This window comes from Peromyscus californicus, unplaced genomic scaffold (genome assembly GCF_007827085.1).
Source record: "Peromyscus californicus insignis strain IS unplaced genomic scaffold, ASM782708v3 Scaffold_12__1_contigs__length_115047231, whole genome shotgun sequence".
In the NCBI taxonomy this organism is placed as follows: Eukaryota; Metazoa; Chordata; class Mammalia; order Rodentia; family Cricetidae; genus Peromyscus; species Peromyscus californicus.
The window spans coordinates 57,648,811-57,670,419 of record NW_026294413.1 but is presented as its reverse complement, the minus strand read 5'-3'; the positions used below and the strand labels follow the sequence as shown (position 1 = coordinate 57,670,419).

At 50.0% G+C, this 21,609-nt stretch overlaps 1 protein-coding gene across 1 annotated transcript; it reads left to right on the top strand.

Annotated features, from left to right (window-relative positions):
- The first annotated feature begins 5,468 nt into the window (after nucleotides 1-5,468).
- Clu (clusterin) lies at nucleotides 5,469-15,414 on the top strand. Its single transcript, XM_052732905.1, is given in 9 exon segments — nucleotides 5,469-5,492; nucleotides 5,494-5,563; nucleotides 7,467-7,615; nucleotides 8,968-9,138; nucleotides 9,723-10,134; nucleotides 10,932-11,036; nucleotides 13,739-13,968; nucleotides 14,706-14,881; nucleotides 15,169-15,414. Coding segments are annotated over 9 exon segments (1,347 nt in total). The 3' UTR covers nucleotides 15,179-15,414.
- Nucleotides 15,415-21,609: the final 6,195 nt, after the last annotated feature.

Sequence of the window (21,609 nt, the reverse complement as noted above, 5' to 3'; positions counted from 1 at the left end):
GTAACTTATCGACACTGCCAATATTCAGCGAAACTCCCTTTGCTCTAGTTCCGCGTGCAAATAAGCTTTGGACTATAATTTGCTTCCATATAGTCTCAGTTTATAATCAGTCCCTACTGAATCATTTTCCACTTCCCATTGTACTGTCTCTCATATTTTCAGTCAGTCCTACAAATTCAAGAACCAAAAGAGAAACTGAACATCCATCCAAGGAGGCCGTGAACTTCTGGGGTGGATCTGGCACCCAATGTCCAGCAACATATATCCATATAAGACCTGAGAAAGCTTTAAAAAAGGGGGGGGGGGTTCTAAACACACAAAAATGGAGCCAAACACGGCTTCCTACTCTTGTGTCTCCCATGTTGGCCATGGTACAGAGACACGTCTCCCAGCAACTACCTACGTGCCTGAGCCGCCAGTGTGCAATGAACCACGCGGCAGGTTTAAGGTTTTGCTCATGCAAACAGAAAAAGTTAAAGATACACAGTAAAGCAGGTTCAGATGAAAAAAAAAAAAAAAAGATTTGTGCCAATTTTCTCAAAGTTGGATTTCCAAATCGTGTATACTTGGGAACTGGAGAAAAGCGGCCACTTGTAATCGTGGCCGGGGAATCCTTATCGTCCTCTTCCCGGATCCCCTACCTCAGCTGACTAAGGCAGATCTTCTTGTCTGACCTCCAAAGAACAGTTCTTACAGACATAACTATTGTAGTCTGTGCCCACAACATCCAGCAGAGAGGAGCTGTGGAACAAAAAAGTTACAAGGACACCAGTGTCCACGGAAAATGTAGCTGTTACTGAGAATTCTTTTTTTTTCTTCTTAAGGAAAACAAAGAAGTTTCTAGGGGAGAAAAATTCCCCCAACGTTCTGTTGACGCTGTTCTTTGGTCAGTTATCTTCTCAAACTTGGCATTGGGTCAGACTAGCTAAAGGAAGGCCTAGAGAGGACACATTTCAAATCCACCCTTCCCAGACAGAAGAAAATAAGGCCTGAGGACAATGTGGTTCATCCAAAGGCACCAGGTGCCTCTAGGCACAACTGGGATGGTAGCCAGACCTAGCCCACTTCTGCCTAGGCCTAGACACTTCCTGTAGGCTGCCTTTTGGGAAAGGTCCAGATCACCATAGCCTCTGGCCTTGGGCAAGTGGAAATCTGGCCTCCCAGCTGTTCTTTTATAGACATGAAAGGGACGCCCAGGCCCTGAAAACACGTCTCTCCTTCAAGCCCTTTCTCTTGTACACCGTTTTCAACGCTTGCCACTCAAACGGCCTTACCTGCACTGGGTCCTCACTGGCTTGAGAGGAATGCCAGGCTCTTGCCCTGTCTCTTGACACACAAATGTTCCAGAGTCCAGAGTGGGAAGCTTGGTTCCTTCTCCAAGAAGTAGCAACATGGTAGAGACTTCTAGACTGTTCTTCCTTTCCAGAGATCCCAGTAACAGATGTTCCTGCTCTCTGAAGAAAACAACTGGGGAACATCTCAGCACCTCTGGATACAGACCAGCTACTTAATCAGCAGGGCCTAGTGGAGAACTTCCATGACAGGCTCCTTGTTCAGAAACCGATGTGAATGATAAGTCTGGGACAAAGTAGTTTTTGTTTTAAATTTTTTATGAGTGTATATATTAATTATACATAATAATGAGTTCAATAATGACATTTCCGTACATGTATATAATGCATTTTGATCTTATTCAGACACCCCCATTTACTCTTTCTTATCCTCTTCCCCCTCCCATAATCTCTTCTTTCTCTTCTCTTCCTCTCTCATGAATTTCATTAGGGTTGCTTACAGGAGAATGGAGAGGCAAGTTATTTACAGAGACATGGGCACCTTACCTGTGGCTATACCACTGAAGAAAGTGGGACAGTGTACTTTGAAAGTAGGTGTGAGGTTCCTAGGGCCAGAACCAGTGAAGCCCACCCTGCTTGACTGGGTTCCACTGGCATGGGAACAATGCTTAGGTTCTATGGATCCCAGAGACAGGGAAGGCCTTCTGGGCTCCTGGTGTATAATTTGTTCATTCTTAACCCATTTCTGTTTCCTCCATCTGTCTGCCAAGGGACCAGCAGCCCAGCGCGGCATTTAGAGAGCCAAGTATTCCCTAACACAATGCCTGTGTCATCCTCAGTGTTTCTGATACTCTCCCATTTAAATGGGGGAAAAGAAAGGGACAGCGGTTAATGGGTTAATGTGGAAGATGGATGTGCAACAGAGTGGACGTGACTAGGCCAGAGTAGTGTGTGTACCTCTCTTCCTCTAAGGCTCTTCTGTTAGGGCCTGGCTATGAGGCCTCCGGTAGCACGCAGGGAAAAGAGCAGCCACCTATCTAGGGTCCCTCTGGCACCGGCAGTGTCATTTGTGATGCCCATGCGCCCCCCGGTGCCCCCCGCCGAGTGTTGCACCCCTCACCCCCACCTCCAGGCTTCCAGAAAGCTCCTGGTGCATTCCCCGGCATTCTCTGGGCGTGAGTCATGCAGGTTTGCAGCCAGCCCCGAAGGGGGTGTGCTTGAGCCGAGCACTATAAATAGGGCGCTTCCCTGGTGCTCACTAGCAGCGTCACCAGGAGGAGCGCACTGGAGCGACGCTGCAGACCGGTGAGACATCCACACCTTTCCTACCCCAGCGCTGTGTTGAAGCCACAACGGGAGGGATGGGAGGACGGGGACAGCAGCCAGGTGAAGAGATGGCGCAGCCGTGGGGAAGTGGGAGGAAGCCAGAGTCCCATCACCAGGCAGCCGAGCCTCGGGTCGAATTGCGGGGGGTGGGGGGGGGGGGTGGGGGTGGGGGTGGTGGTGCTGCGCGCTGTCTCAGACTCGGGAGTCCCGGTGTTCATTAGCCCGGATCACAATTTCAAGGTTGTTAAATAGGCCGCATGCAAAGATCTTCCTTTTGCAAAAATGGGGAAACTGAGGGTTGAAGCCTGCGCTGCGTTGCGTGCGTTGCGGGAGGCGCAGGGGCGCGAGTGGCTACGTGCTGCGTGCAGGTGCGTATCTTGGTGGGCGGCTGATGTCTTACATGCATGAGTCACCGTGTTTACACCTCCCTTCCAGCTCCTGGGACAGCACATAATAAATAAGATGTGTGTATAAGGACACGCTGAAGCCATTCAGTCCTGCTTAACACAGGGCTGAACGCATTCAGTCTTTCAGAGAATTGCTCCACCAGGCCTGAGCCGTCTGACCCCACCAGATCGTTTTATACGTTAAACGAATGAGAACTGAAGTCCGATGGCTTTCAGAATTTCTGGATCCAATTTTAAAAACTGCTGCTGCTGCTGCTGCTGCTGCTGCTGCTGCTGCTGCTGCTGCTGCTGCTGCTGTTTTAAAGGAAGAAGTTAGGAATCCAAGTGTCTATGCAGGTTCTGTAACAGGAAGCTCAAGAGAGTACAATTTAGTGCCCAACCTTGTGAGAATAATAAAACAAACCGCAAATGTTAGTCAATGGATTATTAGACAGCCACAAATGTGTGACTTTAAAGAATATTTGAAAGCAGGTTCTGTAAAGGGATGGTTCATAAAAATGCATTGAAAATAAATGGAGGAAATACGCCACAAGGGAAAAGACAGTGTTGTCCTGTTAGATAAGGAGGTGCTTGGCCCTGGTCAGGCTCATCCACTCAGGGCAGTTGGCAGCCAGGCAGCAAGTCAGCCTCCAAATGATGAGAGGAAGTGAGTCAGTGTAGAGGGAGGGCACCAGGCTGTGTGCATTGTCCTTGGACCAACAGCGCCGCAGCACCTGGAAGCTTCTGAGACAAGCAAATTCTGACCCAGAGTCAGCATTACCACCAGACGTCAGGGGAGTCTGTACTTGGGAGATTTACAGAGTAGAGGCTCCATCGATCGCTCCTTTGAGGTCTGTGTCAGGTCCATTTTACAGATAAAGAAACTGAGGCGGAGAGATGTAAGACTTTTGATGTCAAGGAAAGACTATTAAAGTGGGGTTTTGGAGTGCTGGGCTCTCATCCCGGGGTGGCCATTGGCTTACAAGTGTGTCTTGGGAGACTCAACAGTACCTAGGCTTTGGCACTGCTGTAGAGGAGCAGAGGCTGGGTGGAAGAACCACCCTCCCCTTTCTTATCTGGGAGCTTGGTGGCTCTCCAGGCCCCAGGTCTCCTTTGGCAGGACCCAGGGCCACTGCAGCTCATCTTGAAACTGTCTTACCTCCCTCCCATTCAATGCTCTTCCTTGGCTACCCTGCCCTGCTTCTGGGCATCATACTATAGGACCTCTGAATCCATTTCCAAGGCTGTTGAATGGATTACTTCCCAAAAGTCACACTCGAGGCTTCTCCCACCCACAGGTATTTCTGTGGCTTCATCTCTGATGTGGCAAAGGGTCTGTCCCCTGCCGGAGGCGTTTCGGGCCTCAGTGAGCATTTGGGAGACCCTGTGAGATCGGGACCTTCCTAGTCGATCTGAAAACCAGGCTGGTCCAGCTGCCCACCCACCGCTGGGGAAAGTGCCTGTCCTTTCTCCCACGCGGCTCCTCTGCCTCTGTGTCCATAACTTACGCCTCAGTAGAGTCCTTCCCTATTAATGATCTACCCAGTGTGCCGATGGGCCTGTCCAGCTGAGAGCATGTTTCAGAGCGAGACATTTCAGGAAGAAAGACCGCTCCTCCCTTCTCTGTTCCTGTGGCTATGGGAAGTCGGTGAGCCCAGATAAGCCGTTCTGCACAGGCTTGGAGATACAAGGCGTGTGTGTGTGTGTGTGTGTGTGTGTGTGTGTGTGTGTGTGTGTGTTTATGCAAACAATCCAGCTTCTGGGAAAGGATCCATTGTGTAATCCTGGGGCTTCAGCCTGTGTCCCCTGGCTCAGGGCAGCCAGCCCAGTGGTGGCAGGGGCACCTTGGCAGAGCATGCTGGTTCAGGCTTAGAGGGAACAGGCATGTGAAAGGGATTTGCTGGAGCCAATGGGTCTGTCCTCCTGAAGGGGCTTTCACGGGGGGGGGGGGGGGGGGGGGGGGGGGGAGGGGGCACGGCTAACCTCCGGCTTTGTCTTCCCCTTCCCTTGCTCTGCTTTCTCTGCTTCCTACACAGTCCTTCTCTCCTTATTTGCTTCTTTACCCCCACCCCCACCCCTTGAATCCATATTCAGCCCAGCAAACGCCTCACCCCAGACGTAATCAAATGGATTGAATTTCCGTTTGTGCTGACGGAAGGGGGTGAATGTTATCTCTGTCTACCGAAAAGCACACTTAGCCCTGGGGGCTCTGAGGGGATCATTGAAGGGGATAGGAGAGGGATTTTTTTCCCCCCATGTTCCTCAGGGATAAACTGCAGTCATGCTAGCTGAGGGGGACAGACAGACAAGGGCTACGGGTTACAATCCCACCCCACCTCCTTTCTCAGGGAGCTGTGGCGGGCTGCGGGAAATTCATAAGGAGCCTGCCCAGCTGTTACCATGATGCTCTCCTGTTCTTTCCACACAGATCTGCTAGGACTCCTGACCCAGAGGAGGCCGCACCATGAAGATTCTGCTACTGTGCGTGGGGACTGCTGCTGGCAGGGGACAATGGCATGGTCCTGGGGGAGCAGGCGGTCTCCGACAATGAGCTCCAGGGCAAGTAGACTGAGGAGACTCAGGTGGTGGTGGGGTCTGGGGTAGGACCACCTCTCCCAGCTCGTCCCCAAGTGCAGAGGGCTGTTTTCATACTGCACCCTGGGTCTGTCCCTGTCCCTGTTCCGTCTGAGTCTCTAAGCTCCTGCTTTGTTGTGTTGTGTTTTGTTTTGTTTTGTTTTGTTTTTGTGGTCAGGTGCCTTCTAGACATTGACCTCTATGTCCCAAGCTACTCATTTATTCCTTCCTGGTCCCCTCACCTGGCTCCCTTACTTTTCTCTCAAGGCTGTGCCCAGACCATTTAAAACTTGGTCAGTTTTACCCTTGAGTCCCTCAGCCTCTCCCCCTGGAAACCTGGTTTCACCAGTATCCTTCTCCGGGCAAGAACAATACAGTTCAACATGAAGTAGTCATCTGAGATCACCCCTTCCTCCCCATCTTCCAAGGCTTTCCTGGAAACCTGCCTTTCCTCCTTCCTTCTCTCCCAACCTCTTGTTCACAGCTGACCAGTTCTGTGGGGGTTTTCATTTAAAAACCCAGATATTTGGGTCAGTCCTGGGTGTGAGTCTGCCCTATACTCTAGTTCAGTGGTTCTCAACCTTCCTGGGCTGCGACCCTTCACTACAATGCCTCAAGTTGTGGTGACCCCCAACCATGCAACTATTTTCATTGCTACTTCATAACTGTAATTTTGCTACTGTTATTAATCATAATGTAAATATCTGATATGCAATGTATCTGATATGTGACCCTGTGAAATGGCCATTCGACCCCCCCCCCACACACACAAAGGAGTTGTGACCCAAGGTTGAGAACCACTGTTCTACTTGTAAACCTCTGGGCCACTCTCTTGATCTCACAACTCTGCTCCTAAACTCCAGCTTTACTGAGATACGACTGATACATCAAAACGATAGATTACAGAATACAACCTGATGCTCTGATACTGATATGCATGGTGAAATGATTGCCATTGTCAAGCTATTAGCTATCCATCACCTCGCCTTATTGTTGCGGTTCAGACACTTAAAATATATCCTCTTAGCACATGACAGAGGGTAGAACACAATATTATTAACCATGAGTACCGCGGGGACCATTGACCTCCAGGCTTACTCATGCTGCGTAATTGAAACTTCGTGCCCTTGGCTCAACGCCCCCGCCGCCCCCATCCACTCCCCCTTCTCATTGGATGTGTGTGACCCTGGCGTCAGGAGTAGTAGACAGAACACATTTGAGGTGTGGGAAACGGTGCTTGACACAGGATAAGCATCCCAGTAAGTGGTGCCGCTGTGACACCATATGTCATCGCCTCCGTCACTTGCTGCTGTGCCCTGGTGACAGTCTCCATGGTGACTGCAGCTCTTCATTTACCTTCCTGTCTCCATGGTGTCCTGTGCTGTTTCATGGATCTTCCTGTCCTCATCACCCTGACACTGTGCGCCGGAACAAAGAAGTTCAAAGGCTGGGCTGAGCTGAACTCCAGAAAGAGCTATATCCACAACCACAGACTTTTATTCTATTTTGATGCTTAAAAGGTTAACTAACACTGCCCCCCGCCTCTTTTCCTTGAAATATCGCATGGCAGGGGCCAGATATAGTATGGCTGCCTTTCTCTGTACTGCTCCTGTGGTGCGTGTTCCTGAGCTGTGGGGGTGGCATCTACCATGAGCCCTGTGATGAGACACAGAGGCAGGACAGAGACCATAGCAGCTGCCACTGGTTTGGGGTGGTGGTGACAATGTCTCAGCTTGGCCGCTCCGACCGCCCCCATCAGAGCAGAGCTTTCTCAGAGCCCCACTGGCTCCCGGGCTATTGCTCCAGCCCTTTCTTCCATTCAACTCACTCTACCTTCCTCTCTCTCTCTCTCTCTCTCTCTCTCTCTCTCTCTCTCTCTCTCTCACAGAAATGTCCACCCAAGGGAGTAAGTACATTAACAAGGAAATTCAAAATGCCGTCCAGGGAGTGAAGCAGATCAAGACTCTCATAGAAAAAACCAACGCGGAGCGCAAGTTACTGCTCAACAGTCTAGAGGAAGCCAAGAAGAAGAAGGAGGTAGGGCCAAGCCTTGCCCTCTCCCTGCTGGAGGGGAGGAAGGGGACATGGTGGGCAGATGTCTCGTGGGGTTGCCATGGTGTCCTAGCGCAGTCTTTACAGGGCTTTGCTGAAGCTGGCCGGCCTGGACCAAGGACACAGAGAAAGCACATTTGCTTGCGAAAGCCTCGGAGCTGAGGTCTTGGATCTGGTTTCCTTGCAAGTCTGGCCCAGGGCCTGAAGCCCAGATTCATTTCAATAGATTTTTCTAATCCTTGTTGAAGATAGGGCATGGTGCGGGACTCGGGAGGGGGATCACAGCAGCATCTGGCTACTCTCCACTACTCCTTTCTTCTGTATTCAAAATTACTTTTAACATGAAAGTGCTTATTATAATATTTAAAAATTAATGCGAAATCTTTGTAATCTGTCCTTAGTCATCTATCCAACCCCACTTAGCCACAAGGGGCAGTCTTCAAAACCCTTAGTGGAAGCCTGAAGCCGTGGAGAGTACCAGGCCCTCTAGATGTGTTTATGTACCTATCTATGATAATGCTTAATTTAGAAATTACAGACAATAAGATATGAACAACAAAACAGAACAATTATAATGTTATACTGCAGAGAAAGTTATGCGGATGTATTTCTCTCACTCTCAACGTATCTTAATTCCTCACGGTTCACGATACTATTTTTAGAATGTAATTGACCTTCAGTAGCTAAGACCACTGATGATAATTGGAGGCTGCTGTGTTAACATTTGCTTAACTTGTCTTCCGCATTTGAGCATCTCAGGTGGCTCTGGTGCACACTCACACACACATACACACACACACACACACACACACACACACACAGAGCAGAATTTATACACATATCCACCATTTACACACATTTCTTTTCCATATCTATATGTAGACGTCCACATCCACAGTAAACTAATATCTCTTCAGGCACAGGATTTAAAATTTTTATTTTGGCATTCCCTGGAGCCAATGACTGGGCCAAAGGCACAGTAATGAGTTTGATGGTTGGTGTGACTTCTGTTTTGATAGCTTCGATTTGCATGTCAGGGGCCACAGTTACATAGAAAGATGAGACTGGTGTCTTGGGGGAAATGAAAAGAGGAAGTGAGGCATAAGGGAGAGGTGGAGATTGAGGAAAAGACTGTCAGAGCAGTAAGTCAGAGAGGTCAGGGAAAGCTTAGGGAACATCTGGGCCTTGGAGGAGAAGAGGCTGCTGAGAGCCCAGTGGGGGGCAGCAGGACAAGAGGGCTAGGGCGAAGATGAGGGCTGCAGGAGTACATTGAACATAGACCAGGGAGACCTGCCGGGACTCTGTGTGGCTCACCTGGCCCTGTTATCTTCCCGAAGGATGCTCTCGATGACACCAGGGATTCTGAAATGAAACTGAAGGCATTCCCGGAAGTGTGCAACGAGACCATGATGGCCCTCTGGGAAGAGTGTAAGCCCTGCCTGAAGCAGACCTGTATGAAGTTCTATGCCCGTGTCTGCAGAAGCGGCTCTGGTCTCGTTGGCCGCCAGGTGAGAAGGAGACGTGTCCACGGCCTGGGCTCTGAATGAGGAACATGGAGAATCCATGAGATAGGCCTCGTTCCATAGGCTGGATACGGTTGATTAGCACTGCCTGACGACTTGCCTTTCTAGTGTCATGGTTGATTGGTGATGTCTGACATGAGTGCAGATGTAAACAATCATCCCAGGTCTGCTTGCCGGGTACCATCTCTTAGGAGACCTTGAACTAGCTGGGGGAGATGGCCTCATGGTATGGCAGAAACCTGTGCTCAGCTAGGAGAAAGGAATTAAGAATATTTAGCATATTAGCGTTGATTCTGTCCCTACCTGTGAGCTCCACAAGGTTGGGACTTAGTAAGATTCACTGTTTCCTGAAGGTTGACCAGCCCAGTGGGCATGGCTGTCCTCTATGGTCAAAGGTGAGAGGGGATTCTTTTGAAGAGACTTGTGAGAGGTAGAAGAGTGACATGAGCTGACAGAGTATCCTCTGGGAGGCAGAACAGTGGGAACTAGGGTCACCTGCTGTGTGATCAGAGGAGGATGCATGCGGGACTGGAGTCAACACCTCCTCACTGTGCTTCTCTGGGTCCCAGCTGGAGGAGTTTCTGAACCAGAGTTCCCCTTTCTACTTCTGGATGAATGGCGACCGCATTGACTCCCTGATGGAGAGTGACCGGCAGCAGAGCCAAGCCCTAGACGCCATGCAGGACAGCTTTACCCGGGCATCTGGCATCATGGACACGCTTTTCCAGGACCGGTTCTTCACCCATGAGCCCCAGGACACCCACTACTTCTCACCCTTCGGCTTTCCACACAGGAGGCCTCACTTCTTATACCCCAAGTCCCGCTTGGTCCGCAGCCTCATGCCTCTCTCCCACTATGGGCCCCTGAGCTTCCATAACATGTTCCAGCCTTTCTTCGAGATGATACACCAGGCTCAGCAGGCCATGGATGTCCAGTTCCACAGCCCAGCCTTCCAGTTCCCGGACGTGGATTTCATAAGAGGTCAGAAAACCCTGCCTTTCTTTCCCAGAAGGAAAGGGAACCTCCCAGATGTTAAGGCTCTTCCAGGGCTTGGCATGTGCCGTCTTTTTATGTTCCTAGCGGCCCCTTAGGCTGGTATTCTCTCCATTTACAGGTTCAAGGAGCTAGGATGGGGGTAAAGGAATGCAGACGACAATGTGGGGTCCAGTTCAATTTAGCACAGTAAAGATTGGAGCCTGTGTTCTTTGTGACCCTCCTACAGGACCACAGCTTCTTTCTTAGGAACTCTTGAGGGCGAGGTGTGTGCGGCCTGTCCTTCCAGGCAGTGAACTGTATTACAGCCTTGCTCGCCCTTAAAGAAGATATTCATGGCCGTGACCTTAGTGTGCAATGTCTGTAAGGATGAAATGTCACATGGACACAAGAAGCCAGTGTCTAAGGAGCAATATTCTTCATTGGTGCTTTGTGTCCTAACACCATGTTCTACATGGTGTGTGGTTTGCACCATGGGGCTCCACGGCCGGTTAGGAGGGATACCAGCCCAGGAGAATGAAGATCTGAGAATGCTGGCATGCCAGAAGGCACACAGCTGAGGGGATATGGCAGGAGAGAGCTCCTCAGATGGAGGTGGTGGCTGCACGGGCCGTACCTGCCGTGAAGCCATGGGGATATCTGATTCCATGTGCGCAGGCAAACAACCATGCCACATCTCCCACTGACCTCAGGGCTGAGCAGAGGTGTGGAGTCGTGTTGGGTGGGCTCCCTTCCAAAGGGCTGTGTGCCTCAGCCTGCCTCTTTCTCCCTTCATATGTATCCAGAAGGTGAAGATGACCGTACAGTGTGCAAGGAGATCCGCCACAACTCCACAGGGTGCCTGAAGATGAAGGGCCAGTGTGAGAAATGCCGGGAGATCTTATCTGTGGGTGAGTGGGGGACCAGTCTATAATCTGGCACTGTGGTCATCTGACTTTGGGTCACCTGTGACTCACTGGCAGGGTCCTTCTTCAGAGACTAGCTCTCTGTCTGTGAGCTGGGGTCCCTGGAAAAGTCCTCACCTTGATATACAGCCTACTGTCCTCCTGTCTAGAGTTGGGTTCATGATTTGGGAGTTGGGATAGTGCTCTACCACTGAGCGACACCTGTTGTATTTAAAAATCAAGTTCAGATGCAGATTGTTCTAACACATATGAGGTGTATCTAAAGCAACCACCACCTTGATGGCCCATGGTAAACCCACAGTCCACGGTGGGTGTCGCCATAGAATTTGACTACAGCCACCAGCAATTCCCGTGGTTACTTTGTCCACAGTGCCAAGGACAGTAGACCTTGTTTTTTTCCTTCGTATTATGAAGTCTCAGACGACATGCATTTTGTTTAATGAGCACTCACCACGTGCCAGGCACTGCTGTAAACATTTCAGATGTTTGCTCACCCTTCAGAATGACCTTGTGAGCTGGGTACAGCTCTTTTCATCTTGTAGAACAGCTAAGTGACTTAGATTATGAGACATGAGACATCTCACTTAGGCTGTGCTTGTGAATAGCACCCTGGGGTTTCTCCCACGGGACCCTGAGTTATGTCTTTGTGATAGTGGTCCTTGGTATCCTGCCACATTCTTTTTTGGTGGATGAGTCCCTCAGAAGATGAAATATTTTCCTTCAGCAGTTCCCCAGGCAATCTGGGTGTGGTGGTACACCCCCCCCCCCCATAATCCCAGCACTTGGGAGGCTGAGATAGGATGATGGTGAGTTCAAGGCCAATCTTGGCTACATTGTGAGATTCTGTCCTAAAGAAAACAAAACAAAATACAAACAGCCAACAAAACTGTTCCTCAAAGTTTTGTCAGGTCTGGCTATCGATCAAATGCCCCTGCTTCAAGCCCAGTCTTTTCCGTGGTTCCCGGACTTTGCAGCGCTCCCTGCTCAGATCACAAAGGGTTAATCTTCCTTATCAACCCTGTGGTTTTGCTGTTACTTCATACCTGTGGTTGGCCAGGACAGGCCTTCAGAGTCTGGTTAAATATTCCTAGCCTCACTCCCGCGATGTTAGGAGTCCGTGCAAACAAACATTAGTGTTTCCAAAGGTTGTGGTGTGGAATGTTAGACAAGTATATGGCCACACCTGCAGGCTTTCCCCAGGAAACTGTCAGGCTAGTTGAATGACAGAGGGTCTGTCCACAAGGAAGCCAGTCACCTGGATCTCTTACATCAGACTTAGAGATCTTAGACCACACTCTAGCCGTCACCATGTCTAGCACCCATTAGCTCTTATTTATGGTGCTGACAATTTTATGGATAGGCTCTACCAGGGACCTGCAGCCTGGGATGTCTTGATTCAACCCTGTGGGGCAGGCCTTTGCACTGCTGAGCGTTTAACAGCATCTTTGGCTTCCACCTGCCAGATGCCACCTTCCCTCCACTGTGACCATCAGAAATATCTTCAGAACTTCCAGAATGTCCCCTGGTGGGTAACAAGGTCCCAGGTTGAGAACCACCAACTGTGTAGCCCCTCAGGGACTTTTCCTTCTTTGGGATATTCAGTAGCAAGAACGTTCAGGTTATTTCTCGCAGATTTCTTCTCAGCCTGGCTTCTTGTCTCTAATCCTGTTTCTTGCCCCACGCAACATTTTGTCTTATTTTAGTATGAATGATCGCAGCTGCACATAGGGCCCACAAGGCTCTCTTCTTTCTTGCTTGCTTCGTTTTCATATAGCCATTCCTGGATGCTTTAAAAATAATGGGGAGGGGGGGGGGGGAACTGGTTTTCAGACCACTTGGACACTCTGTAGGTCCTAGAAACCTGAGATCTGCAGCGCACTCAAGGACCAGAAAGGAAGATTGCAATTTCACTGTTCTCTGCAGGAGCCCATTGGCCAGCTGTGGGTGGACGAGGGCAGCCAAGGATCGACACCCCGGCACCAAACCACAATGTCTAAATCTCTCAAACATGCCCAAAAATAAGCTTGGCGAATGTTGTAGAACCATTGTCTCAGAGGAGGAAGAGCTCAGGTGGAGGAGTTGAAGATGTGGGTTCAATCTTGGTTCCACAGATTGTATCTCTTATAGATCTGGGCAAGTTTCTTACTTCTGGAAACCCGTTTCGTTACTGGTAAAACAGGAGTTTTGATGCCTACTTTGAGAGAAAAGGACACCTGGAGCACCTGATGTGTGTCTGGCACACAGTAGGTGCACCTAGGTAAATAATGCTCCTCTTCTCTGGGGAGTGTCCAGTGCACAGTAGGTTCCTTCTGTTTGGAAATGACTCCCGGGAGGAACTAAGGCAGCTAGAGTAACTCCGGGTCTGAACACATGGAGTAGTTGACCTCGGCGCTCCCTAGAGAATGGTCAGCAGCACTGGGACAAGTCACCAAGACTGGTCCTGCCTATTACTCAGAGAGAACTCACTCATGCTGCTCCAGCACAGCTTAGCGCCGCCACCACTGCTTCCCAAAGCACGAAGGGAGCAGTGCCTTGATGTCCATTTCGGGGGACTGCTTCATGGTTTGTGGAGCTCCACTCAACAGTAGCTCTGCTGCAGATTCCAGCTGCAGGCACTGGTCCCCAAGGTCATTTTCATCTCCCCCTAACTCTCCCTGCGGGGTTCTGTTCCTTTCTTCTCCCGACAGACTGTTCGGCCAACAACCCTGCGCAGGCTCACCTGCGCCAGGAGCTGAACGACTCCCTCGAGGTGGCCGAGCTGTTGACCAAGCGGTACAACGAGCTGCTTCATTCCCTCCAGACCAAGATGCTCAACACCTCATCCCTGCTGGAGCAGCTGAACGAGCAGTTCAGCTGGTTGTCCCAGCTGGCTAACCTCACACAAGGAGAAGACCAGTATTACCTTCGGGTCTCCACAGTGAGTTGTGTTCCGGTCACGTGCTGTGCTTAGGCTGGGGCCCTTGTGTGGTCTAGAGATGATGCGTGCCTCTTAGAGGTGGAATGGGACAAAGATACTACACAAGAGCACCTCTGAGTTCCACTGGCAGGGACTAGGGAAGTCCCGTGCTCCGTGGCTTGCGAAGGGTGGGGAACTTTGGGCAACTTTCCTGCCCCGTCGACCCGTCAGCCTGACTGCCAAGCTGCTTTCTTACCGGGGATTGAGTTAAGTGGCACATGAATTGGTTCATTGTCAGGCAGTGAAAACAGCTTCCTTTAACGCTTGGACCTCCCCCTCCCCATTTCAACCACAGAGCAGCTCTAACATTTGTACAAGCGAATGTGGGGGCCAGGCATGCTGTAAGCCAGCACTGGGGAGACTGAGGCAGAAGGGTGGGGAGCTTGAGACCAGGCTGGACTACATAGCGAGACCCTGTCTCCAACAAAGTGGAAAACAAGAAAATAAGACAAGATCATAAGAAAACATTGGAAAATCAAGTTTCTGGAGTGCCTGCTCAGCTGCTCATTTTCAAATGACATCTGTTCTTTCAGACTGGGATGTTTTTGCTCTGACTTGTCTAGACATCTTGTCTAGTGACAGATAACGGAAGATCCGCATTTGGTTGAAGGGGCAAAGAGAAATTCCATATCCTTTGGCGAAGAAGGGCACACTCTAGACCTCGTGTATGGATGCCTCACCTGCCTCCTTCTGCCTAGGTGACAACCCACTCTTCGGACTCAGAAGTCCCCTCCCGTGTCACTGAGGTCGTGGTGAAGCTGTTTGACTCTGACCCCATCACAGTGGTGTTACCAGAAGAAGTCTCTAGGGATAACCCTAAATTTATGGATACAGTGGCCGAGAAAGCGCTGCAGGAATACCGCAAGAAAAGCCGGTAAGCAGGCAGCTTTTCTGTGACCCCGAGGGACTGATAAACAAGCCTTTCTGAGACCCTGGGAGGCTGGAAAGTCCTCAGAAGTCCAGATAAGGAGCAGAATGTGCGTTCTGGGCACGGTGCCTATCCCTGTGGCTGGAGTCCACGGGTAAGCTAGGAAAACCCTGGGAATTTTCTTTTCTCCGCTCTGGGAAATGTTTTTCCTTGGTGGTAAGAATGTGGGTGTAGGTGGCTGCTTCTGGGGCGGGGGGGATACTGATTCCCTTCTCCACTTCTTTTTTTTCCAGAGCGGAATGAGACAGAAACATTGCTTTTCCACACGTGGGGCCTCTAGAAGTGAAGGCCCCCCCCAGCTCCCCGAGGTTGCCACAGACCCCTAGAGAGCCCCGCATGTCTCCAAGCGAGTAGGCCTCTCGACCCCAGCAGCCTCTCCTTCCTCTGGATCCTGCGCTCTAACAGCTGCACTTGCTGCTTCTGGGGAGAACTTCCCCACGCAACTAATCCAATAATAAAGCCGCCTTGTGATCTGTGTCGCCCGGCCTGTTTCCATACCTGACTTTCCTGCCGACCGCATGTTTCCTTCTGGTATGGGGAAGAAACAGAAAGAGATGGGTCAGCTGGCCAAGTGCTTGCCACACACCTGAGCTCGGTAAAGTCAGGCATGGCGGCACGTGCTTGTAACCTCAGCGTGGTTAAGGTCGGGGAGAGAGGGCCTTGGCACTTGCGGGTGAGGCAGTCTCACCCGATCAGTGAGCTCAGGTCCCCCGAGAAAGATCTCATCTCAAAACACGCAGGCAGGAAGAGATTGGCGGAGGGACACCCAAAGCTCCGCACGGATGCAAAAGAAACCTTAAAAGTAAGGACCGAGGTTATAAAGGGCTCGCCATACAGTGGAGAGTAAAGAATATCGAGGCAGCTGGGGGGACCTCTGGCTTGGAGAGAGGTATGTTCCACTAAACCACTGAGGCAAATTCCTGAAGTCCATGTGTCCTGACAGGTGGGGCAGTCTCCCAGAGAACGCTCTGAAAATCAAGGTGTAACTGTGGAAAGTGGCCTGCAGGAGGCCAGGCTAAGAGGCAGTTTTCTTTTTATTTGTAAGAACTTGGAACTCTGGGACACCTTCTGGACCATGGTGGTCTCTGATCACTTCCACTCCATACAGTCTTTACCTCTTTATTGGGTGTTTATTTCTCTGCTCATGTGGTTTTTAAAGTTCCTTCCTCCACAGCTCAGGCTCGGCGGCCGGTCGGCTGCAGTACCAGGTGCTGCCAGCAGGTGACGCTGACCGGCCATAGTCTACATCTCCATTGAGTACATCCTGTTTGTCCCTTACTGGGATCTCAGGCCATTGAGAGTGACACTGTAGAAACGATGACACAGGCCATTTATTTGCAGTCCTGAAGCTAGTGAAGAGCAGATTCAGGGACCTGAATTCAGGGGCTTCACGCCAAGGCTTCTTCTAGCTCCGTGTGTCCTATGCAGACCGAGCCTTGCTAGGTGTTTTCTAGAACAGTTGGGTCAATCTAGGTTGCACAAAGATGAAGAGAAGGTACAGAAAGGGCTTGGATCATCAGAGTCCAGCACTGACCCTGCCGATGGAGTAGCAAACAGCACACCGTGCGGAGCAACCTCACAAGGTTCACAATGAGCTGTTTGCCTCCGCGCTGTTTGCACTCCAATCTGGTTTCACCTCTGATCCCGATATCCCTGCTGCGGTCCTCGCTGACTAAGACATTGCTTTGTGATGGCCGGGCTGCCTCCGTGCGTGCACAGCTCTTCCTTCCCCAGCTCAGTGACGTATGGTCCAGCAGTGGCACTGACCATCTCTGGTCCAACTGGAAGTGGATGAGGGTTTGTCTAGGCTTGGGATGGAGTTGTCACAGGTTGGGGGACCATGATCAGCCTGTCCTCACTTGTACCGGCACCCAGGAGAACAAAGTCCATGTCTTGAGGTGGCCCCAGGCCCGCTCTGTGACCTCATCTTTGCCTCCAGTCTCTCTAGGTCTCCTAAGGCACATCACAGGATGGGGGTGACTGGAGGGCCACTTTCCCCCAGCTCATGTTCATAAGTGACCACGAATGCCATGACATCTTTGCCAATGATGTTGTGTGTGTAAGGCCACACAGTGACACACTGACACCATCCCAGGAAAGGGCGCATTTTTCAGATCGGCAGCCAACAGGTCCTAAAGAAAGGAGTTAGTTCTTTGAAACTGGCACAACATGCTACTGCCTTACTCTGACTGTGTAAAGACGTCCTGTGTCTAGAAACACATGTCAAGATCATAAAACCAACAAACACACAGCTGACTCCTTTTTGGAATTTTCTGGAAATGTCTGGGCTTCTCTTGACCTCTGAAAGGTCCTGTCTCATGGAGAAGACATCAAGATAAGGTTGATGTCAGCAGCACAGACCTTTAGTGACATCTGCTCCCCATTGCTTGGTGATATTGCCCCTCTTCATAGATTCCCATTTCAAAGTCTCCCTGGCCTGTGTGATTAGGCTCTTTGGAATGATTTTTCTGGCTTCCAATCTTCCATTCTTGTGATAAAATCCGTTTTTTGCAAGACCTCAGGAAGGGACCTTACTTACAGAGGCCAGAGAACTTCACTTCTAAATCTGAAGTCAGCTATGGTTTGTAGAGCTCGGAGTCTGCTCCCTTCTCTGAGACATTCAAGGTCATTTTTTGTTTGGGCCATGGAAGGCACACATGTTAGGTTTTAGATTTTTTTCCTCTGTACAGCCACTGGGGACAGCTTGAGGCCCAGTCCAGAGACCTGTAAGAGGCTACCACAGAATGACTAGAGAGGTCCCTTCCTGTGCTGTGTGTTCCCTCTGTTGGTGAGCTTTGATGGCCCTTCCCAGCCAGCTCTACCAGTGTGCCTTCCTGACAGGTCACTGTGTCTTATCTAAGGTTCCAAGGTGACAGAGTCGATCCATTCTCCAGTCTTAGTTACCTCCTATTGCTGTGATAAAAATACCCCAATAACAGCAGCTCAAGGAGAAAGAGCGGGCAGTTCCAGATGCAGCCCAGTGAGGCTTCATCTCCTGTCAGTTCCACAACCTCCCCAAACATCTGCATCAGCTGGAGACCAGGTGCTCAGACATGGGAGCTTGTGGGGGGTGGGGGATTGCACATTTGGGCCACCATGCAGGTGGCCTGGCCAGCTTGTCTAAGTTTGTCCTAACCTGAGCCAGAGACCCCAGGGCATAAGAGCCACATAAGCCTTTGAGTGTACTAAGCTTTAGCAAAAACCTCAGAGTAACGAGCTGGTGGCTGCATCCCATGGGAGTCTCAGAGCTCACCCAGGCCCCTTTTTTTCTCAGCTGCATACCTGAGGAGCATGGGGACAAGTGGGCATCTGGAGAGAAGTGTGCTTGGTTACTTCTCTCCCCAGATGCAGCTTGGAGAACTGATGCTATGCTGTGATCCTATTTACCCACCGGACCCCCACCCCAGGAGGGCAATGGTCCTCATCGTTCAACTCCATTTTAATTTCTTGGCATGTGCTAATGGTTACTGCCCACTTGTTAAGAGACCAGGCTGGGCAGACAGGAACAGGCACACACGTCGGTACCCATGAGTTCCCACATCCAGAGAGGTGGCTAGTGTTTGCCGCCATGGGGACGGATGATCTGGTTCATGATGCTTCAGGCTCAGCTGGTGGGGAGGCAGCTGCGGGCAGAACCCAGCCAATGGGAACTTGGATCAGAGGAGACAGAAGAAAGATAGAAGGAGGGAGGAAAGATGGCTGTAGATCAGCAGTGCCCTCGGGAGCCCAACACAGGTTCAGCACACATCACTCAGGGTCAAAAGGATGGTGCCATGGGAGTCTTCTGGACGGATGGCCTTCAGGGGTTGAAAGACACCAGCTCAAAGCAAGAATAAATTGCACTCATCAGAAGCCAAAGCCCCTAAGGATATGCAGGTGTTCTGGCAACTGGAACGTGTATTTTCAGAACACTGGGTTGACCGAGCAACCTGGGAATTGAAGAATTAAGGAACTTGGAGGTGTCAGACTTAAGTCATTGGACTGAGTCCCTCACCGCCTATATGTCTTGAAGAGAATGCTCAATCCATGAAGTTTAAGAATTGAAATGTAAACTATCTAAAAATCCATGCTGTAAAAGGTTCTCCTGTCTCCAGCAGTAGGGGATGCTCTCCCCAGGCTCCTACTTGGGTGCAGCCTTCTGACGGAAAAAAAAAAAAATTATGAAGTCAGTATGAAGCAAAATTGGAGTAGGTAAAGGAAAGTTCTGGACTTGTTAAGACAATACAGGCTTTAATTTAAGTGTGGGCATGGAAAGAGACAGAACATCTGAGGAAATAAGGACTTCTCAAGGGACTGGAGTCACTGGGACTCTGGATAGCCCCATGTATGAGCAAACTGAATGGGAGATTGTGAGTTAAATTGGGGTGGGAGATTCGATGTGTGGATTTTTCCAGAACAGGGGTCACTTTTTTGTCCTTTATGGGGTTTTCCAGATGTGTTATGGCATCAGATGAATAATGGGGAAGGCAATCTCGCAAGCCCAGTGGTGGCAAGCTGCCATTATCGTGACGTCAAGGACAGTCAGTGGCCATGTTGGTCAGGTCTTTGTGTTGGCCCCAGCTGGGTTTGGGTGGTTTCGTTCTTCACTGGTGGAGTGATACATGACGTTTCATGATGGGACAGCTCTGTGTTTTCGTTTTTTTTTTTTAAGCAACACGTAGTTGGACCTTTCCCCACCATGCCTATGCAGCCTGTCTCATTCCCCTCATCTTTGGTCTTAGAGTTTAAAGACATTGCCTTTTGTAGCTTACTCTGAGGTACTGACAAGTTCCTCCACTTCCCCGAGCCTCAGCTTTCTCTTTTGTGGAAGGGAAGGGGGGAGGTGACTTAGACCTGGTGATTTCCAATGCCTCAGGGTTGAGCTTGCTATAATTTTTAAATTTTTTTTTACTTGTGTAATATGCATTTATGGGGTTGTGCACGTGAGTGCAGGTACCCACAGAGTCCAGAGGAGGGAGCTAGAGTTATCGGTGGTTGTAAGCCTCTTTTTTATTTTTTAAAGATTTATCTATTATGTATTCAGTGTTCTATCTGCATGTGTCCTTCCAGGCCAGAAGAGGGCACCAGATCTCATTATGGATGGTTGTGAGCCACCGTGTGGTTGCTGGGAATTGAATTCGGGACCTCTGGAAGAGCAACCAGTGCTCTTAACCGCTGAGCCACTTCTCCAGCCCTGGTTGTAAGCCTCTTGATCAAGTGCTGGAATCAAACTCCGGTCCTCTACCAGAGCAGTGCATGTTCTTAGCTCTTGAGCCATCCCTCCAGCCCCACGTTTACTCTTGTTAGTCACTCCAATCCATTCCAGAGCCCTCAAGAGAAAAGTAACCGATGGGTACATCAACAGTGAGGGATTTGATGTTGGGCTTAGCACCGTGATTTCAGTCTGCAAGGAAGCCCTGAAGGCTGCAAACTCCAGTTGAAGTTAGTGTGGACTCTTCACAGCCCTGAAGTTCCCCCTAGTGGGCTTATCTAACTTTTTTGCTGGTCAACATGACACTATCATCTACAAAGTTCACAAGCGAGAAACAGGCAATCAAGTTTAAAAAATAACTTAAAAACTATAAGATTTTGGGCTGGAAAAATGACTCAGAGGTTTAGAGCACTGACTGCTCTTCCAGAGGTCCTGAGTTCAATTCCCAGCAACCACATGGTGGCTCACAACCATCTGTAATGAGATCTGGTGCCCTCTTCTGGCCTGCAGGCATACATGTAGACAGAACACTGTATACATAATAAATAAATCTTTAAAAAAAAACTATAGTATTTTAAGTTAGCTTTTACATTAAAATACTTGTTATTGTTGATACTAATAGTATCATGTCACCGTGGCTTCATCTGCACTTTCCTAAAACAATGGCATTGAACATCTTTTTTCCGTGTTCGGTGGCCTTTGTGTAGCTATAGAGAAATGTCTATCCAAGTCCTTTGTCCCTTTGTGATCTGGCAGTTCTGTTGGTAAGTACACTCTGCATTTTAACTCTTTATGAGATAAAGAATTGCAATATGAATTTCTCAAAGGCAGAAAAATATCTTCAGAGTCTTTAATTTATACAAAGTAGCTGGAGCATCTTGGTTCTCCAAGGAACACTCCAGAAAGGCCACAAAGCAAACTGAAATCACATTTGTGAAGAGGAAGGTGAGTACAATACCCGGGGAAAACCAGGGACACGGTGAAAGCCTGGCTCCTAAGACCAGTCTCCGAGGTGATGGGAGAGAAACAAACAGATGAGTGAGTTCCACTCTGAACACCTCCTGAAAGAGACACTGTGAGTGTCAGGGACATGACACTCAGGCCAGGTGGGTCCATCTGGAAGATGGCTTCTCCAGGACCAGACAGTCTCTGGGCATCCGAAAGAACTTTTGAAGAGAGAAAGCAGAGCGTGCTTCATGCCACCTCTGTGCTGAAACACTTGCCAAGGGATCCCTTCTGTAGTGGGCTGCAGAACCACAGGCCTCAGGACCTCACTACAACTGGCAGACAGGTAGATCCTAGGAACCACCAAATCCCCAGTCTGGATGATTGGAATGTGTGTGGGACTCATGGGAATGCAAACAGGGATTTAAGTGAGAGTCTACCTCTTGCCTGGGGTGCTGTGAAGATGGTGGAGAAAGGAGCAGAGAGGCCCCCCCGCCCCCAGAGCCCCGCCCTTCTGTGTGGTCAGGAGTGGAGGCTG